The following is a 16915-nucleotide window of genomic DNA, read 5'->3' on the forward strand; positions in this document are numbered from 1 at the left end:
GCTCAGGCCTGTAATCCAGGCTGAGATCTGAGGATCCCGATTGGAAGCCAGCCAGGAGGAAAGTGCATGAGACTCTGATCTCCAACGACCCACCGCACACACGCACACACATGCACACGCATGCACACACATGCACACACGCACACACACGCACACACGCGCCCGCAGCAGCTCGCCTGGAACAACATCAGGGCCAGCGCAGCTGCCCGGCCCCAGCCGCGGCCCCTCCCGCCTGCGCCTCCACCTTCGCGTCGGCCGACCGCGCCTCTCACCTGGCGGCCTCCCCTTTAAGAAGCCCTCACCTGGGCTCACCTGGGCGCGGGCGCTTCCGCAGGAAGGAGGAAGCCGAGCGCTCCGTCCCCGCCTCCCGGTCCTCCACCCGCCACCATGTCGGCCTCGGCCGTCTTCATCTTGGACGTCAAGGGCAAGGTGAGGCTGGGTGAGGGCCGAGGCCGGGCCGGTGAGGCCGCGCTCCCCGCCATCCAGGGGACCCCCGCCCCCCCAGCAGCCCTTGGGGCGCCCCCCTGGGGGAGGGGCGAGTGGAGTCCAGCCTCCAGCCTTCGCAAATCCTGGGCCTGGGGCATGAGCCTCAGTTTCCCCTGTGGAAGGAAAGTGACACTCCGTGTGCAGCTTGGTCAGGATGTAAACCAGAGGCCTCTCATCAAGGGGCCAGGGCTTTCGGGATGGCCCCCACTCCCCTTTGTGCCTTTGAAGTTGGCGCTGGTGGCCAGGCTGGTGAAAGTGCTCGGCCTTGTCCCGATGGTGGTAATAAGCGGGTGGAAGGGGCTGTTGGACAGCACCTGTCGTCCCAGCTATGAGGCTGAAGCAAGATCCCCTGAGCCCAGGAGATCAGCGTCTTGGGGGTCTTGTTCAGAAGGACCCCTCAGAGGCCGGTGGCTCACGCCTGTAATCCCAGCTACTCAAGAGGCTGAGATCTGAGAATCGGGGTTCCACACCAGCCCAGGCAGGAGTCTGCGAAACGCTTTATTTCCAGTGCACCAGCAAAAGTGGAGCTGTGGCTCAAGTGGTAGATCACTAGCCTTGAGCACAAAAGCTCAGGGACAGCGCTCGGAACCTGAGTTCAAGCTCCACAAGCAAGCAAGCAGTCAATCAATCAATCCATCAAGCCAATCTGCCCAGCTTGGTACTTTGGATTGCCTCTGACCAGCGGAGGCTGCAGCCATAAACCCTCCACTCTGGAAAAATAGATGTGACCGCAGCATCCAACTCACAGGACAGTTAACCCCTTTTAGCAAAGTCCAGTGTGATCGATCGATTGGTTGATTGATTGATCTGTGGGGGAGGGGTTTGAGATGGAACATATCAAGTAAATACCTCCCGAGCTGCACTGCCCGGCCCCCCGCCCCAATCCTAAACACCCCCTGTGTTGTAGAGAGGAGGAACTGGGCTCAGTGAGGCCAGATGTCTGTGCTGTGTGTATCCCACGCTTATGCACCGGTGGGGAAACTGAGGCAGGCCGTGCTAGAGCTTTTGTCCAAGCTGCTCAGCTAGATCCTCAGAGTTCCCAGGGCGCTGAGTGGGTTCCCCCTCCTCTCTGCCCGCCTCGCAGCCCCTGATCAGCAGGAACTACAAAGGAGATGTCCCTATGAGTGAGATCGAGCGCTTCATGCCGCTGCTCATGCAGAGAGAGGAGGAGGGCGCCCTCACCCCGCTGCTCAGCCACGGCCGCGTGCACTTCCTGTGGATCAAACACAGCAACCTCTACTGTATCCAGCCCAAGGGGTCTGGAGTCTGGGGAGGGCGATCTTGGAAGCCTAGGGATCAGAGAGGGTGGGCTAAGGACAAAATTTGCACAGCACCTGGGCTGTGCCTCAGGGTGTGTGTATGGAGGGGATTGTGGGTAAAGATGGGGAAGGTGGCAGGGGACAAAGCAGAGGCTCAGGGTTCTGTTTGGTTTGTGGGTGCCAGTCCTGGGGTTGGGACTCAGGACCTGTGCACTGTCCCTGAGACTTGGAGGTACTCAAGGTTGGTGCTCTACCATTTATGCCACAGCTCCACTTTGCAGCTTTTTGCTGGTTCATTGGAGATAAGCGTCTCACAGACTTTCCTGCCTGGGGTGGCTTTGAACTGTGATCCTCAGATCTCAGCCTTTTGAGTAACTGGAATTGCAGGTGTGAGCCACTGGTGCTCAGAATGGAGGCCTGCAGTGTGCCTTCCAGGGGAGCCCCCACTTTTCCTTCACCTCCTGCTCCCCCCACCCCCAGTGGTGGCCACCACGCTGAAGAACGCCAATGCCTCCTTGGTCTACTCCTTCCTCTACAAGACGGTGGAGGTAAGTCCTGGCTTCTCATTGGCCGGCTGCCCTGTCTGTCTACCTGTTGTGCCCACCTCTTTCAGAAGCCCTCTCTCCCAAGCTGTCCACCCTGAGCATGTGTCTGGGAATCTTCATTTCTCCTCTCTCATCTGCTGCTTTAAAGGTCATTTTTCCCTTTGGGCAAGAGCCCCAGGGGATCCCTGAAACAGCATGTGAGCACCAACCTGAGCCAAGAGGACTTGGGATCCAACCCTGCAGTTCCCCGTCTTGGCTGCGTGGACCTCTAAGAAATCACTGCTCAGGCCTGGGAAGGTGGCTCAGTGGTAGAGCGCTTGCCTTGCGTGCATGAGGCCCTGGGTTCCATTCCTCAGCACCACATAAGCAGACTAAGCCGGAAGTGGCGCTGTGGTTCAAGGGGTAGAGCGCCAGCCTTGAGCTTTAGAGCTGAGGGGCAGCGCCCAGGCCCAGAGGCCAGCCCCCATGCCCAGCAAGAAAAACAAAGAAATCACTGCTCCTCTTTCTGTTGAGAAACTGGAGAAACTGGTTTTGATCATTCCTACAGTCAGGTGCCAGTGGCTCACCGCTGTCAGCCTCGCTTCTGAGGAGGCTGAGAGCTGAGGATCCAGGTTTGAAGCCAGCCCAGACAGGAAAGTCCATGAGGCTCTTATCTCCAATTTACCAGTTTTTTGTTTATTTTATTTTATTATTTTTTTTTTTTTTGTCGGCCGTGGGGCTTGAACTCTGGGCCTGGGCGCTGTCCCTCAGCTCTTCAGCTCAAGGCGAGCGCTCTACCACTTGAGCCACAGCGCCACTTCCGGTTTGCTGGTGGTTTATTGGAGATAGGAGTCTCACAGTCTTTCCTGCCCGGGCTGGCTTTGAACCGAGATCCTCAGATCTCAGCCTCCTGAGTAGCTAGGATTACAAGCATGAGCCACCGCGCCCGGCTTGTTTTTATTTTAAAGCAAGAACTAGAGCTGTGGCATGAGTGGTAGAGTGCCAACCTTGAGCGCAAAAGGTCAGGGGCAGCGCCCATGCTCATAGTTAAAGCCCCAGGACTAGCCAAAATAAAGCAACCCCATTATGCTCTGTCCTGGATCTGTACCACTTGAGCCACACCTCAAGTCCAGCTTTTTGGTGGTTAATTGGAGAAAAGAGTCTTAAAGACTTTCTGTCAGGACTGGCTTCAAACTGCAATCCTCAAATCTCAGCCTCCTGAGTGCCAGGATCACAGGTGTGAGCCCCTGGCACCCGGGTTGTTGTTGTGTGTGTCTATATTGAGAAACACCATGTAGTCCAGGTTGGCCTGGAACTCTTTTTCTTTTTCTTTTTCTTTTTTTGTTGACTGTGGGGCCCGAACTCTGGGCCTGGGCTCTGTCCCTCAGCTCTTCAGCTCAAGGCAAGAGCTCTACCATTTGAGCCACAGCGCCACTTCGGCTTTTTCTGCTTGTGTGGTGCTGAGGAATTGAACCCAGGGCCTCATGCATGCAAGACAGGCATTCTACCAGCCCCTGGCCTAGAACTCTTTTTTTTTTTTTTTTTTTTTTTTGTCGGTCGTGGGGCTTGAACTCTGGGCCTGGGCGCTGTCCCTCAGCTCTTCAGCTCAAAGCGAGCGCTCTACCACTTGAGCTACAGCGCCACTTCCGGTTTTCTGGTGGTTTATTGGAGATAGGAGTCTCACGGTCTCTCCTGCCCGGGCTGGCTTTGAACTGCGATCCTCAGATCTCAGCCTCCTGAGTAGCTAGGATTACAGGCGTGAGCCACCAGCGCCCGGCTGGCCTAGAACTCTTGATCTTCCTACCTTTACCTCTTGTTAGCTGGGATTACAGGTGTGCACCATCACACCATTCTAAAGGCTTGAATTGCAACTTCCACTGATCTTCCCAGCTCCCTGCACCTGTACTCTGTGCTGGTTGTGTTTTCTTTCTTTCTTCAGCTTGTTGGATCACTTTGGCTCCGTATTGGAGACTTCCCTTTTTTTAAATTTAATTTAATTTTGTCAGTTGGGCTTAAACTTCGGGTCTGGGTGCTGTCCCTGAGCTCTTTTTGCTCAAGACTAGCATTGTGTACCACTTTGAACCATGGCACCACTTCTAGTCTTCTGGTGGGTCAATGGAGATAAGAGATTCTCATAGACTGGTCTGGGAAGGTGGCTCAGTGGTAGAGCTCTTGCCTTGCATGCTTGAGGCCTTGGGTTCGATTCCTCAGCACCACATAAGCAGGAAAAAAAAAGCCGGAAATGGCACTGTGGCTCAAGTGGTAGAACGCTAGCCTTGAGCTGCAGAGCTGAGGGACAGCGCCCAGGCCCAGAGTTCAGGCCCCATGACCGGACTGCCCCCCCCCCCCCCAAAAAAAAGTCTCACAGACTTAGCCGGGCGCTGGTGGCTCACATGTGTCATCCTAGCTACTCAGGAGGCTGAGATCTAAGGATCTTGTTGAAAGCCAGCCTGTGCAGGAAAGTCCATGAGACTCTTATCTCCAATGAACCACCAGAAAACCGGAAGTGGCGCTGTGGCTCAAGTGGTAGAGCCCTCGCCTTGAGCTGAAGAGCTGAAGGACAGCGCCCAGGCCCAGAGTTCAAGCCACAGGAGTGAAAAAAAAAAGTCTCATAGATTTTCCTGGCTGGGCTGGCTTTGAACCATGATCCTCAGATCTCAACCTCCTGAGTAAGCTGGGATTACAGGTGTGAGCCACCAGCACAGCACCCAGGCCATTTTCATTAGCTCGTGAGGACAGATATTCCCATGGGTTTGCTTACTCCATCACTGCCGTCCTGCTTGCTTGGTGCGTGGATGGCCGAGCGGGGATGGCAGCCATGAGCGCTGTTTCTGGGGGACCCCCAGGTCTTCTGCGAGTATTTCAAGGAGCTTGAAGAGGAGAGCATTCGGGACAACTTCGTGATCGTCTACGAGCTGCTGGATGAGCTCATGGACTTCGGGTACCCCCAGACCACGGACAGCAAGATCCTGCAGGAGTGAGTTGAGCGGAAATGGGGGGAGACCCCCCCAACCCCCCATGGGAGTGCCCTCCCACCGGCCTACCCACCCACATCACCCGAGTCTAGACACTCAGTCTCCAGTGCTGTCTGGCCAGGTATATCACCCAGCAGAGCAACAAGCTGGAGACGGGCAAGTCCCGAGTGCCTCCCACGGTCACGAACGCCGTGTCCTGGCGCTCGGAAGGCATCAAGTACAAGAAGAACGAGGTCTTCATCGATGTCATTGAGTCTGTCAACCTGCTGGTGAGCGCCCTTCCCCCTCTGCGTGGCCTGTGGCGTGTGTGTGTGTGTGGGGGGGGGGGGAGGTCACGTGACCCTGCCCCTCCCGTGTCCACCCACAGGTCAATGCCAACGGCAGCGTCCTGCTGAGCGAGATTGTGGGGACCATCAAGCTGAAGGTGTTTCTGTCTGGAATGCCCGAGCTGCGGCTGGGTCTCAATGACCGCGTGCTCTTTGAGCTCACTGGCCGTAAGATTTAGGGGACCTCCTGGGGGGGGGTACACAAGGGAGCCAGAGAATTCTGCTGGTGTGTGGGGACACCTCCCTTCTCCTCCCCGCCCCCCTCCCAAACACACACACAAGAACGTGCCGCCAGATGGTGGTGGCTCACGCCTGTCATCCCAGCTACTCAGGAGGCTGAGATCCAGGAGCATGGTTCAAAGCCAGCCTGGGCGGGAAAGTCTGGGAGACTCTTATGTCCAATGAATCATCACCATGTGGAAATCGGAGGTGTAGTTCAAGAAGAAGAGTGCCAGCCTTGAGCAAAAATGCTCAGGGACGCCGGGCGCCGGTGGCTCACGCCTGTAATCCTAGCTACTCAGGAGGCTGAGATCTGAGGATCGCGGTTCAAAGCCAGCCCGGGCAGGAGAGACCGTGAGACTCCTATCTCCAATAAACCACCAGAAAACCAGAAGTGGCGCTGTAGCTCAAGTGGTAGAGCGCTCGCCTTGAGCTGAAGAGCTGAAGGACAGTGCCCAGGCCCAGAGTTCAAGCCCCACGACCGACCAAAAAAAAAAAAAAAAAAAAATGCTCAGGGACAGAGCCTGGGCCCTGGGTTCAAGCCTCAGAACCCGCACCACAAAAAGATCGCAACCTGTTCTGACAAGTGCAAAAGCTCCACCTGCTGGTCAAGGCTGGAACTGCACTGTGTCAGTTTGTTATTGAGCATCTGGTGTGTTCTAGGTTCTGCTTTGGTTTTAAGACCCTCTTTCTCATGGGGGTGGGTGGGAGAGGGTGTGATGGCTCACGCCTGTAATCCTAGGTACTCAGAAGGCTGAGATCTGAGGATCACAGCTCAAAGCCGGCAGGGCAGGAAAGTCTAGGAGACTCTTTTTTTTTTTTTTTTTTTTTTTTTTTTGGGTCCGGTTGTGGGTCCTGAACTCTGGGCCTGGGCGCTGTCCCTCAGCTCTTCAGCTCAAGGCTAGCGCTCTACCACTTGAGCTACAGCGCCACTTCCGGCTTTTTGCTTATGTGGTGCTGAGGAATCGAACCCAGGGCCTCATGCATGCAAGGCAAGCACTCTACCACTGGGCCACCTTCCCAGCCCCTCTAGGAGACTCTTATCTCCAATGAACCATGAAAAAGCCAGAAGTGGCGCTGTGGCTCAAGTGGTAGAGCGCTAGCCTTGAGCTGAAGAGCTGAGGGACAGCACCCAGGCCCAGAGTTCAAACTCCATGACAGACCCAAAAAAAAAAAAAAAGAACCTCTGTCTCCAGCCTCCTGAGAAGCCAGGGTTACAGGCATGAGCCACCAGCACCTGGCTCTGGTCTCTGTTTTTGTCAAACTTCTGATCCTCCTGTTTCTACACCCAAGTGCTGGGATTACAGGCATGTCCCACCCTACCAGGCACCCTCAACATTCCATGGGAAGAGACACATTGACAACATACTGAAAAGATTGCCAGCGGAGCCCCAAACTCTCTGGGGTCTCATCTGTCCTATGGGCTGATGGGGGGCGGGGCTGCGGAAAAGCAGATGTGGGAGGCCCTGGCCCAGTGCCCAGGGTCACTCTGCGTGCTGGCCTCTGAGTTTCAGGCAGCAAGAATAAGTCTGTGGAGCTGGAAGATGTCAAGTTCCACCAGTGCGTCCGGCTGTCTCGCTTTGACAATGACCGCACCATCTCCTTCATCCCACCCGATGGTGACTTTGAACTCATGTCCTACCGCCTCAGCACACAGGTGAGAGATGGGGAAACTGGGGAGGGGGAGGGGAGATGGCATCAGATCTGCCAGAATCAGAACCCCTCTCTCCTCCTATCTGCAGGTCAAACCTCTGATCTGGATTGAATCTGTCATTGAAAAGTTTTCTCATAGCCGAGTGGAAATCATGGTCAAGGTAAGAAAGAGATGGTTATTACTAACTCATCAAGCTGGGGGCCAGTGGCTCATGCCTATAATCCCAACTACTCAGGAGATCTGAGGATCAAGGTTCCAAGCCCAGCCTGGGCAGGAACATCTGTGAGACTCTTTTTTTTTTTTTTTTTGGTGGTGGTGGTGGTAGGGCTTGAACTCTGGGCCTGGGCGCTGTCCCTCAGCTCTTCAGCTCAAGGCGAGTGCTCTACCACTTGAGCTACAGCACCACTTCCAGTTTTCTAGTGGTTTATTGGAGATTGGAGTCTCAAGGTCTTTCCTTCCCAGGCTGTCTTGGAACCGCCATCCTCAGATTTCAGCCTCCTGAGTAGCTAGAATTATAGGCGTGAGCCACCGGTGCCTGGCATGTGATACTCTTATCTTCAATAAACCACTCAGAAAAAAGCCAGAAGTGGTGCTGTGACTCAAGTGTTAGAGCACTAGCCTTGATCACAAAGAGGCTTAGGTACAGAGCCCAGGCCCTGAGTTTCAGCTCCAGGATGAGACAAAAAAAGATAAAAATAAAAACCAAACTAATGAAGCTGAGTGCTAGTGGCTCACACCTGTAATCCTAGCTACTCAGGAGACTGAGATCTGAGGATCACAGTTGGAAGTCCAGCCTGGGCAGCAAAGTCTGTGAGACTCATCTCCAATGAACCACCAAGAAAAAGTCAGAAGTAGTTTAAGAACCACTTCCTGAGCCGTTGCTCAAGTAGTAGAGTGCCAGCCTTCAGCAAAAAGCTCAGGTCACTAGGTGCTGGTGGCTCACGCCTGTCCTCCTAGCTACTTAGGAGGCTGAGATCTGAGGATCAAAGTTCAAAACCAGCCTGGGCAGGAAAATCTGTAAGACTCATCTCCAATGAACCAGCAGAAAACCGGAAGTAGCGCTGTGGTAGAGTAAGCCTTGAGCAAAGAAAGCTCAGGGACAGCGCCTCGGCCCTGAGTTCAAGACCCAGAACCCACACACATGCACACACACACGCACACACACGCACACACATGCACACACACGCACACACACACGCACACACGCAAGGCCTTGTGAGGGGAGGCTGGGGTGCAGCTGGGCTCATCCCCAGCACCCCACGTTCGGTATGCACAGAGGACAGGGCCAGAGGAGTTGCCCCGCGCCCTCTCCGCAGGCCAAGGGGCAGTTCAAGAAGCAGTCGGTGGCCAACGGCGTGGAGATCGCGGTGCCCGTGCCCAGCGACGCCGACTCCCCGCGCTTCAAGACCAGCGTGGGCAGCGCCAAGTACGTGCCCGAGAAGAACGTGGTCATCTGGAGCATCAAGTCCTTCCCGGTGAGTGCGTGGTGGCATGGGGGGGGGTGGGTCTGAATGGGGAGGCCAGGGAGCCGGCGTGCGCATGCGCGGCGGCGGGGGGGGGGGGGGGGGAAGGCCGCCTGCCAGCTGCAGTGCGCATGCGCATGGAGGCCACCTCACCAGCCTGCGCATGTGCAGTGGGGGGAAAGGGCCGCCTGCCAGCTGCAGTGCGCATGCGCATGGAGGCCACCTCACCAGCCTGCGCATGTGCAGTGGGGGGAAAGGGCCGCCTGCCAGCTGCCGTGGGCAGGCTACCCGCCAGCGTGCGCATGCGCGTGGAAGGGGAGGGGCAGTCAGGCTAGTCTGTCCCACAGGGGGACACTGAGGCTTTGTGACCTTTGGGCCTTTTTAGTGTGTGTATGGGAGGCAGTTGCGGGGACTTGAATTCAGGACCTGGGCCCTGTCCCTGAGCTTTTGTGCCACACCTCCATGTAGAGTCTCAGGGACTTTCCTGCCCCAGCTGGCTTCGAACCGTGATCCTCAGCTCTCAAGCCTCCTGAGTGGCTGGGATCACAGGTGTGAGCCACCATGGTCCTTTAGGTCCCAGCGTGGCAAGGATGACCAGTGCCCACCACTGAGATGGGGAAGGAGGGGTCTCTAGAACATTTTTTGCTGGGGCTAGCCTTGGAACTTCAATCCTCCCGTTCCTGAGTCGCTGGGATTACAGGCAGGAGCTACCACACTGGGCAGCCTTGAGTTCTCACATCTATGAGGTGGACTGAGGACAGAGCCTGCTCTGTGAGGATGGTCTGGGGAAGGGCAGTGCCCCTGCCACGAGTCCTGATGCCCCCCTCCTCCCCCCCGCACCCACAGGGCGGCAAGGAGTACCTGATGCGGGCCCACTTTGGCCTCCCCAGTGTGGAGAAGGAGGAGGTGGAGGGCCGGCCCCCCATCGGGGTCAAGTTTGAGATTCCCTACTTCACCGTCTCCGGCATCCAGGTGAGAGGGGCGGGAAGAGCTTTCCCGGGGCTCTTAGCTCAAGTCACCTGGCTTCCCTGGCTTGTGACCTCATGTCCCTAAATGGTCTTGCCCTGGCCACTCCCTGGGCACTGAGACCCTTTGTCCTGCCAGCCTGGATCCCCTCTTCCTCTCCCCCTGGCCTGGGCCCCCTCCACACCAGCCCCCCAGTCACCTTCCCCCCCCACCTGAAGAATGTGCACTGCTCCGTTGGCCCATGCCACCTGTCCCCAAACTGGGTCTGTCTGTCACTCTTGTTTTGATTTTTGGTGCCCGTCCTGGGACTTGAACTCAGGGCCTGGGCACTTGTTACTGAGCTTTTTCACTCAAGGCTGGTGCTTTGAGGCCCAGCACCATTTCCGGTTTTCTGGTGGTTCATTGGAGAGAAGAGTCTCACGGTCTTTCCTGCCCGGGCTGACTTTGAACTGCGATCCTCAGATCTCAGCTTCCTGAGAAACTGGGATGACAGGCGTGAGCCACGGTACCTGGCCCCAAACTCTGTCTTTCTTCCCACACTCTGTTGCCTCTTTTTTCCTTCCAGGTCTGGACCACTCCCTTTCTGTGTCACGTGACCTCATTCACAACCCCCGGCATCAGAGTTCCCTAACTTACGCCACATGGATTTCTGGGTTCACCTCTTACTCCCCCACCCACCAATCCGGTGTCCCCTACTTCCCTTTCCCTTCCAGGTCCGCTACATGAAAATCATCGAGAAAAGTGGCTACCAGGCCCTGCCGTGGGTCCGCTACATCACCCAGAGCGGTGGTAAGGCGCTAGAAGGGACTCGGGGCTAGTTAACCCATACCTGTCCCCGTCCTCCCCTCCCCCCGCCCCAGCCCTTAGTTTACACATCTTGAAAATGGGGTCAGTGACTATTTGTAAGATGGATGTCAGTTTGGGGCAAGAGACTGAAGTCTTAGCATGCCATCTGCTGCTTACAAAATCAGCTTGAGCCATGGTTACACTACCTTGAGCTTTGTGAAATATTTTCCAGGATATCACGACTGCCACAGGACCTTTGCACATGCAGCATCCTCCACCTGGGGTGCTTTAGCTCAGAGAGCCACATGGCCTCACATGTTAAGGGCTCAACATCCAATGCATGTGTGTGCATGCGTCGGTGTGCCAGTACTGGGGCTTGAATTTCGGGCCTCCTTTCTGTCCCTATCATGTGACAAGCTCTTGCTTTTTTGGGGGGGGGAGGAGCCTCAGGGCTGGTTCTCTACTACCTGAACCACACCTCTGCTTATAGCGTTTTGGTTGTTAATGGAAGATAAGAATCTCACAGACTTTTTTTCCCCTTTTTTGCCAGTCCTGGGGCTTGAACTGAGGGCCTGGGCATTGTCCCTGAGCTTTTGCTCAAGGCTAGCACTCTACCACTTGAGCCACAGCCCCATTTCTGGCTTTTTCTGTGTATGTGGAACTGAGGAATTGAACCCAGGGCTTCCTGCATGCTAGGCCACCGCTCTACCACTGAGCCACCTTCCCAGCCTGTCTCTCAGACTTTTCTACCCTAGCTGGCTTCCACCCATGATCCTCTGTTCTCAGCCTCCTGAGGAGCTAGGATTACAAGTGTCAGCCACCAGCACTGACTAAAGGCCTTTTTGGTGGAGGCCATCCTCCCCTAGTCTCCCTATTTTAGTATTTGGGGGCCTTTCTACCCCCCTCCTTGTCCCTTCATTCTTTGATGGTGCCTCATTTTTCTCCCCTGCAGATTATCAACTTCGAACAAGCTAGAAGGAGAGGAAGGGGCGACTCTCAGGCCTTTCTCTGAGCCTGGCTGCAGATTTCGGAGGGGGTAGGGGGAGTTGGGGAGGGGGCGTGCTGTGTGTGTCTGTGTCCCTGTGCTCCTTTTTGAGGGGTACTCAACTTTCAGCTCCCGCCTGACCCCCCCTTCCTGTACCCATGGGCCGGGAGGGACGATCTGGTTTCCTTACCCTAAATTTTATATGAAGAAATAGAGGAGGGGCTTACAGCCTTCTCCTGGGTGCCTTCTTGCAGTGACCTGCCTTAGGGGGGGCTGCTGGGGTCCCCCTCTTGCATTTTTAGAGTGTCATTAAAAGAAATCCAGCTGCTGCCCGTGTGTTTCTTGGCTGGTGACTTGACTTGGGGGGGGTGGCAGGGACATCCCCAAAGGGCTAAAGAGGAGGGGGCATATACTACGTGTATGTTTTTCAGGCTCCATCACCACGAATTCGGGAGATTGGGGCGGGGGGGGGGGCAGGGCCATCATTTCCCCTCACACCCATCTCCAGCCTTCTCGGCCCCATCAGTCTGTTGCGTCCCTGGCCGCCAGGGGGAGACTGAACTCCTAAAACGTGTATCTGCGGCTCTGGGCGTGCTCCAGGTGGTTGTTCTCTGGATCATAAAAGTCAAAAGTCGCCTTAGCCCACTGGACTTTGATCTGCCATAACTTCACCCCACCAAGATCTCCCTTCCCAGCCTTTGCTCCCATTCCCTCACCTTCGCCCACACCCACCACAGGGCCTTTGCATCGCCCAGCTGCCATCCGCGGGGCCCAGGGAAAATCTGGATCTGGGTGGCTCAGCCATCGGGCCTTTTTAGTTATTTTGATTCCCTTCTCATTTTAGGCTTGTTTTATTATTTTGTGCTGCTTAGCGCCCGGCTTATGCCGTTGCTCTTGAGCACAGCAAAAGAACGAGTATGGAATAACGCTTCCAGAGCGTCCCAGGCTCTCAGCATAAGTTTTTCGGGGTTTTTTTTTTGAGGAGGGGGAGCGAAAGAAGCGTAGAACCCCAGCCCGGAAGATCCACCCCTGCCTGCCGTCCTCCCCGGGCGCGCCAGGTCAGGGAGCAGCCCGCTCTACCCGGTCTCTGACCTTTTTCCCGAGTCAGTTAAGCCTCCTCTCTTTCCCGCCCGCCTGCCCGCCCGGTGAGTTTGAAAACTGAAAAAAACCCCGCCAGAGTCCGCGGTTCACCGGTCACCACTCTCTAACCAATCAGGAGCCGCAGCGCCTGCGCGGACTCTTGAAACTTCCCCAGTGACGCGCGTCCATTGGCCCGCGCGGGCCAGGTGGGCGGGGCGATGGCCGGTCGCGGGCTGGGCTTGGACCCAGGCTCTCGCAACAAAGTAGCGAGTTTGTAAGAAAACAAAGGGCGGTGCTCGGAGGGGCGTGGCCAAGAGCGCGCTGGCTCCGCCCCCTGGGCCGCCGCCGCCACGACCGCGCAGGCTCAGAACAGAGTTCCCGCAATGGCTCATGGTGCTAAGTGCGAATTTTATAGCATTCCATTTTTAAAAAGAATATTTTAAAGAACCACTTAGCCTGAGAAGGGTCGCGCGCGCGCGTGTGCGTGTGCGTGTGCGCGTGTGCGTGTGTGTCCCCTGCTCTCGGGGGCGTGGCCTCGAGCGCCCTGACTCCGCCCCCTGCCGGTGGGCGCCGCCTCTGAGCGTGGAGTCCCTCAGGCTATTTCCTGCCCGCTTTGCATTGGTTATTGTTTTTAAAGAAATAAGGAGGTTGGGATGTATCTCAGTGACAAAGCATTTGCCCGGCAAGGGCAACGTCCTGGGTTCGATCCCCAGTGCCGAAAAAGAAGAAAAAACTGCTTCTGCTTAACGTTTAAAAAATAAAAAAAGGGTAGGCGGTGCGCCGGGGGCGTGGCCTGTCGGGGGCGTGGCGTGTGGCGCGCTGGCCCCGCCCCCAGCGGCGGCGGCGGCGGCGGCGGCGGCGGCGGCCGCGCAGACTCAGAGCCGACTCCGCCCGTGGAGGAGGAGAAGGAGGCGGCGGGTGGGTGAGTTGCGGGGAGCGCCGGCCCCCAAGGGGCGGGCGGCGGGCTGGGCCTTGCGGGCGGACCGGAGATGGGGTTGGGCCTGGTTCCCGGCCCCTGTTGGGGTTGACAGGAGGGAGGAGCCGCTTGCGGGAGCGTGGAGCGGTAGGGGCGGGGGGTGGGGTTCGGTCCGTCGCCCGGGGAGCCCCGAGACCGGCGCCCCGGGATCGCGGGCCTCGGGAGCCTGGCGGCGGCGGAGGCCGGGGCGAGGCGCTCTCGGGGGGCTCCCCTCCCCCCCGCACCTGGCTCTGACGCGGGGTGGCGCCGGGGCGGGAGGAGGGGGATCTTCGCAGACCCGCGGCGGGCGACATGCTGCTGGAGGAAGTCCGCGCCGGGGACCGGCTGAGCGGCGCCGCCGCCCGCGGCGACCTGCACGAGGTCCACCGCCTGCTGCACCGCGAGCTGGTGCACCCCGACGCCCTCAACCGCTTCGGCCAGACGGCGCTGCAGGTGAGGCCCGGGGCGCAGCGCCCTCCCACCGGGGGGGCCTGGGCAGGGCCCCCCGCGCCCCGCTGCGGCCCACCTCCCACCGGGGGGGGCCTGGGCAGGGCCCCCCGCGCCCCACCTCCCACCGGGGGGGCCTGGGCAGGGCCCCCCGCGCCCCACCTCCCACCGGGGGGGCCTGGGCAGGGCCCCCCGCGCCCCACCTCCCACCGGGGGGGCCTGGGCAGGGCCCCCCGCGCCCGCTGCGGCCCACCTCCCACCGGGGGGGCCTGGGCCACCTCCCACCGGGGGGGCCTGGGCAGGGCCCCCCGCGCCCCACCTCCCACCGGGGGGGCCTGGGCAGGGCCCCCCGCGCCCCGCTGCGGCCCACCTCCCACCGGGGGGGGCCTGGGCAGGGCCCCCCGCGCCCCACCTCCCACCGGGGGGGCCTGGGCAGGGCCCCCCGCGCCCGCTGCGGCCCACCTCCCACCGGGGGGGCCTGGGCAGGGCCCCCCGCGCCCCGCTGCGGTCCACCTCCCACCGGGGGGGGGCCTGGGCAGGGCCCCCCGCGCGGGCCAGGCTCCCGGGGCCGGTGGGGGAGGGGAGCGCCCCGCCACCCGGGCTGGAGGATCCCGGTTCCCCGGTGGTTTTTCCACCCCGCCCACGAGTGAGGGGTTCGGCTTCTTTGTCACCTCCACCCCTCATCCCGTCCCTTGGGGACAGCTCAGGTGTCCCAGAGCTTGTAGTGCAGATCCGAGTCTCTGGATAGATGGATGGATGGATTCTTCTCTCCCCCGGGGAAGGTCCCACACACCCCCCCCCTTTTTTTTTTCTGAGGAAGGTGTGTGGGGGGGTGTTATCTGAAAGGTATCTAATTACTAGGTGGGGCGTCTGTCTTGGTTTCTGAGGGCTGGGCGGTTTCCTGATACCTGTGGGTGTCCCCCCTGAAAATACAGTGCCATATTGTATAGGGAGAGAGCAAGGGATCCTCTCGGGGTGGTTGGGGGGGTTTCAGAGCCCCTCCACCCTCTCTGCACGTCTTTTCCCATGAGAGGCCTGGCAGGTTCTTTGGGGGAGCAGTTTGCAGCTCCATAAAGGGTATTTTAAAATTTCCTGGGGATTTCTCTTTTGGGGGGGTCAGAGTTGGTGAGTTCAGTTCCTTGAAAGTTTCCATAGGGTCCTCTCTCTCTCTCTCTCTCTCTCTCTCTCTCTCTCTCTCTCTCTCTCTCTCTCTCTCCCCCCTCCTTTCTCTCCTTTATTTGTAACAATTCTGGGGCCTGAACTCAGGAGCCTAGCTCCCACTTGGCCTTTTCTGTCAATGCTGGCTCTCTACCACTTGAGCCACGGCTCTGTACAGTTCTGAGATTTTTGTTTTGTTTTCTACTTTAGTGTCTCCTTGCATTCTGAAAGGTGTGACCGGCTGTGTGTGTGTGTGTGTGTGTGTGTGTGTGTGTGTGTGTGTGAGAGTGTGAGTGTGAGACTGTTCCCAAGAGACCTTGCTGTCTGACATCCCCCTCCTCCACAGAGGGACAGAGGGGTCCCCCACTCTCTCCACCTCTGCTGAAGCCACTTCTCCAATGACTCCTTTTCTAGACCCTCCCCCCCCCCCCCCCCCCGCGGGGAACCCTCTTGACTCCTTGTTCCCATGCAGGTGATGATGTTCGGCAGCCCCGCCATCGCCCTAGAACTTCTGAAGCAAGGCGCCAGCCCCAATGTGCAGGACGCCTCCGGCACCAGTCCCGTCCACGACGCGGCGCGCACCGGCTTCCTGGACACCCTCAAGGTCCTGGTGGAGCATGGCGCGGACGTCAACGTGCCCGACGCCACCGGGGCGCTGCCCATCCATCTGGCCGTGCGTGAGGGCCACAGCGCCGTGGTCAGCTTCCTGGCACCGGAGTCCGATCTCCATCACCGGGACGCCAGAGGCCTCACCCCCCTCGAGCTGGCCCGGCAGAGAGGGGCGCAGCACCTGCTGGACATTCTGCGAGGGCACACGGTGATCCCACTGTGACACCCAGGGCGAACCCCTTTTGCGATGGGGGGGGGACAGGGGAGAAACACTACCCAGGTGTGGGGAGGGGAGGGGTTGCAGGGGGAGAGGAGGAGCCATTTGAGGCATTCTTGGTGTTGATTTCTGGCGTGCCGTGTGTTTTGGGTGGGGGGAACGCGTTTCTCGTTTTGGTTTTCACCCCCCTTTCGGTGTGTTGGATTGAGAGGGGTTCCTACAAGCCCGCCGCCGCTTGAACGGTTCAGTTTCTCATTTAAAGCCCCAGCCCTGCAGTGAGGTCACCATCTCCAGGGATTTCTGGAACCTGGTGACCTTGGCTGGCAGTACTGGGGCGGGGGTGGGGAGGTTGGGGGGTGGAGGAAGGTCTGGAAAGTGTGGGTGTGCCTGCATCGGGCATGGGGGCGGGGAAGGGGAAGCCTTTGAAATCAATAAAAGGAGTAGCAATGAGTTCGTTTCAGAGTTGGTGGGAATGGGAAGCTCTTTCCAGTCTCGTGTACGGCGATGAAAAGACAAAAAAAAAAAAATAGATTCTATTTATTAAGCTTGTTGGAAAACCTGTGTGTGCTAACTTAAATGTTTCTACCCATTAAATTAAGGTTTGTGTTTGATCCCGGCTTGGCTTCTGATTTGTGAATCCGGGATGGGGGGGTACCGCGTGTGCAGGGGGGAATTGAGCCGTGGGGGGTCGCCGATCGTGGGTGCTGGGGGGCGGAGGGGGGAGGGCAGGAGGGGACAGATGGTCCTTCCCGGGCGCCCGGCTGAGTGAGCTGGGTGGGGCAGCGGTTGGCTCGGTCGGAACGGAA

The 16915-nt window shown here is 58.2% G+C and overlaps 2 protein-coding genes across 4 annotated transcripts; both read left to right on the plus strand.

The window, feature by feature from the left end:
• The first annotated feature begins 345 nt into the window (after positions 1-345).
• Ap1m2 (adaptor related protein complex 1 subunit mu 2) lies at positions 346-11971 on the plus strand. 2 transcript variants are annotated; one of them, XM_070002276.1, is made up of 12 exons: positions 346-429; positions 1571-1727; positions 2226-2293; positions 5116-5246; positions 5366-5513; positions 5612-5738; positions 7298-7446; positions 7532-7603; positions 8760-8918; positions 9753-9878; positions 10586-10661; positions 11611-11971. In XM_070002276.1, the coding sequence occupies exons 1-12, from the start codon at positions 388-390 to the stop codon at positions 11631-11633; spliced, it is 1278 nt and encodes a 425-aa protein (XP_069858377.1). In that variant the 5' UTR covers positions 346-387; the 3' UTR covers positions 11634-11971. The 2 variants fall into 2 exon arrangements, with proteins under 2 accessions (XP_069858377.1, XP_069858378.1); XM_070002277.1 differs by having other exon boundaries at positions 7304-7446.
• Positions 11972-13567: 1596 nt separating this feature from the next.
• On the plus strand, positions 13568-16720 carry Cdkn2d (cyclin dependent kinase inhibitor 2D). Of its 2 annotated transcripts, none has more exons than XM_070002278.1 (3): positions 13568-13645; positions 13958-14131; positions 15756-16720. In XM_070002278.1, the coding sequence occupies exons 2-3, from the start codon at positions 13991-13993 to the stop codon at positions 16113-16115; spliced, it is 501 nt and encodes a 166-aa protein (XP_069858379.1). In that variant the 5' UTR covers positions 13568-13645; positions 13958-13990; the 3' UTR covers positions 16116-16720. The 2 variants fall into 2 exon arrangements, with proteins under 2 accessions (XP_069858379.1, XP_069858380.1); XM_070002279.1 differs by having other exon boundaries at positions 13568-13641.
• The last annotated feature ends 195 nt before the right edge of the window (positions 16721-16915 follow it).

Source organism: Dipodomys merriami, unplaced genomic scaffold, assembly GCF_024711535.1.
Source record: "Dipodomys merriami isolate MVZ:Mamm:240054 unplaced genomic scaffold, mDipMer1.0.p SCAF_6, whole genome shotgun sequence".
Taxonomy (NCBI): Eukaryota; Metazoa; Chordata; class Mammalia; order Rodentia; family Heteromyidae; genus Dipodomys; species Dipodomys merriami.

Bases quoted from the DNA above. Each gene is read 5' to 3' on its own strand.
- Ap1m2 (XM_070002276.1), top strand. From the start codon at position 388: ATGTCGGCCTCGGCCGTCTTCATCTTGGACGTCAAGGGCAAG. The intron at 2,294-5,115 runs GTAAGTCCTGGC...GGGGACCCCCAG, and splicing joins TCCTCTACAAGACGGTGGAG to GTCTTCTGCGAGTATTTCAA. The intron at 10,662-11,610 runs GTAAGGCGCTAG...TCTCCCCTGCAG, and splicing joins CTACATCACCCAGAGCGGTG to ATTATCAACTTCGAACAAGC.
- Cdkn2d (XM_070002278.1), top strand. From the start codon at position 13,991: ATGCTGCTGGAGGAAGTCCGCGCCGGGGACCGGCTGAGCGGCGCCGCC. The intron at 14,132-15,755 runs GTGAGGCCCGGG...GTTCCCATGCAG, and splicing joins TCGGCCAGACGGCGCTGCAG to GTGATGATGTTCGGCAGCCC.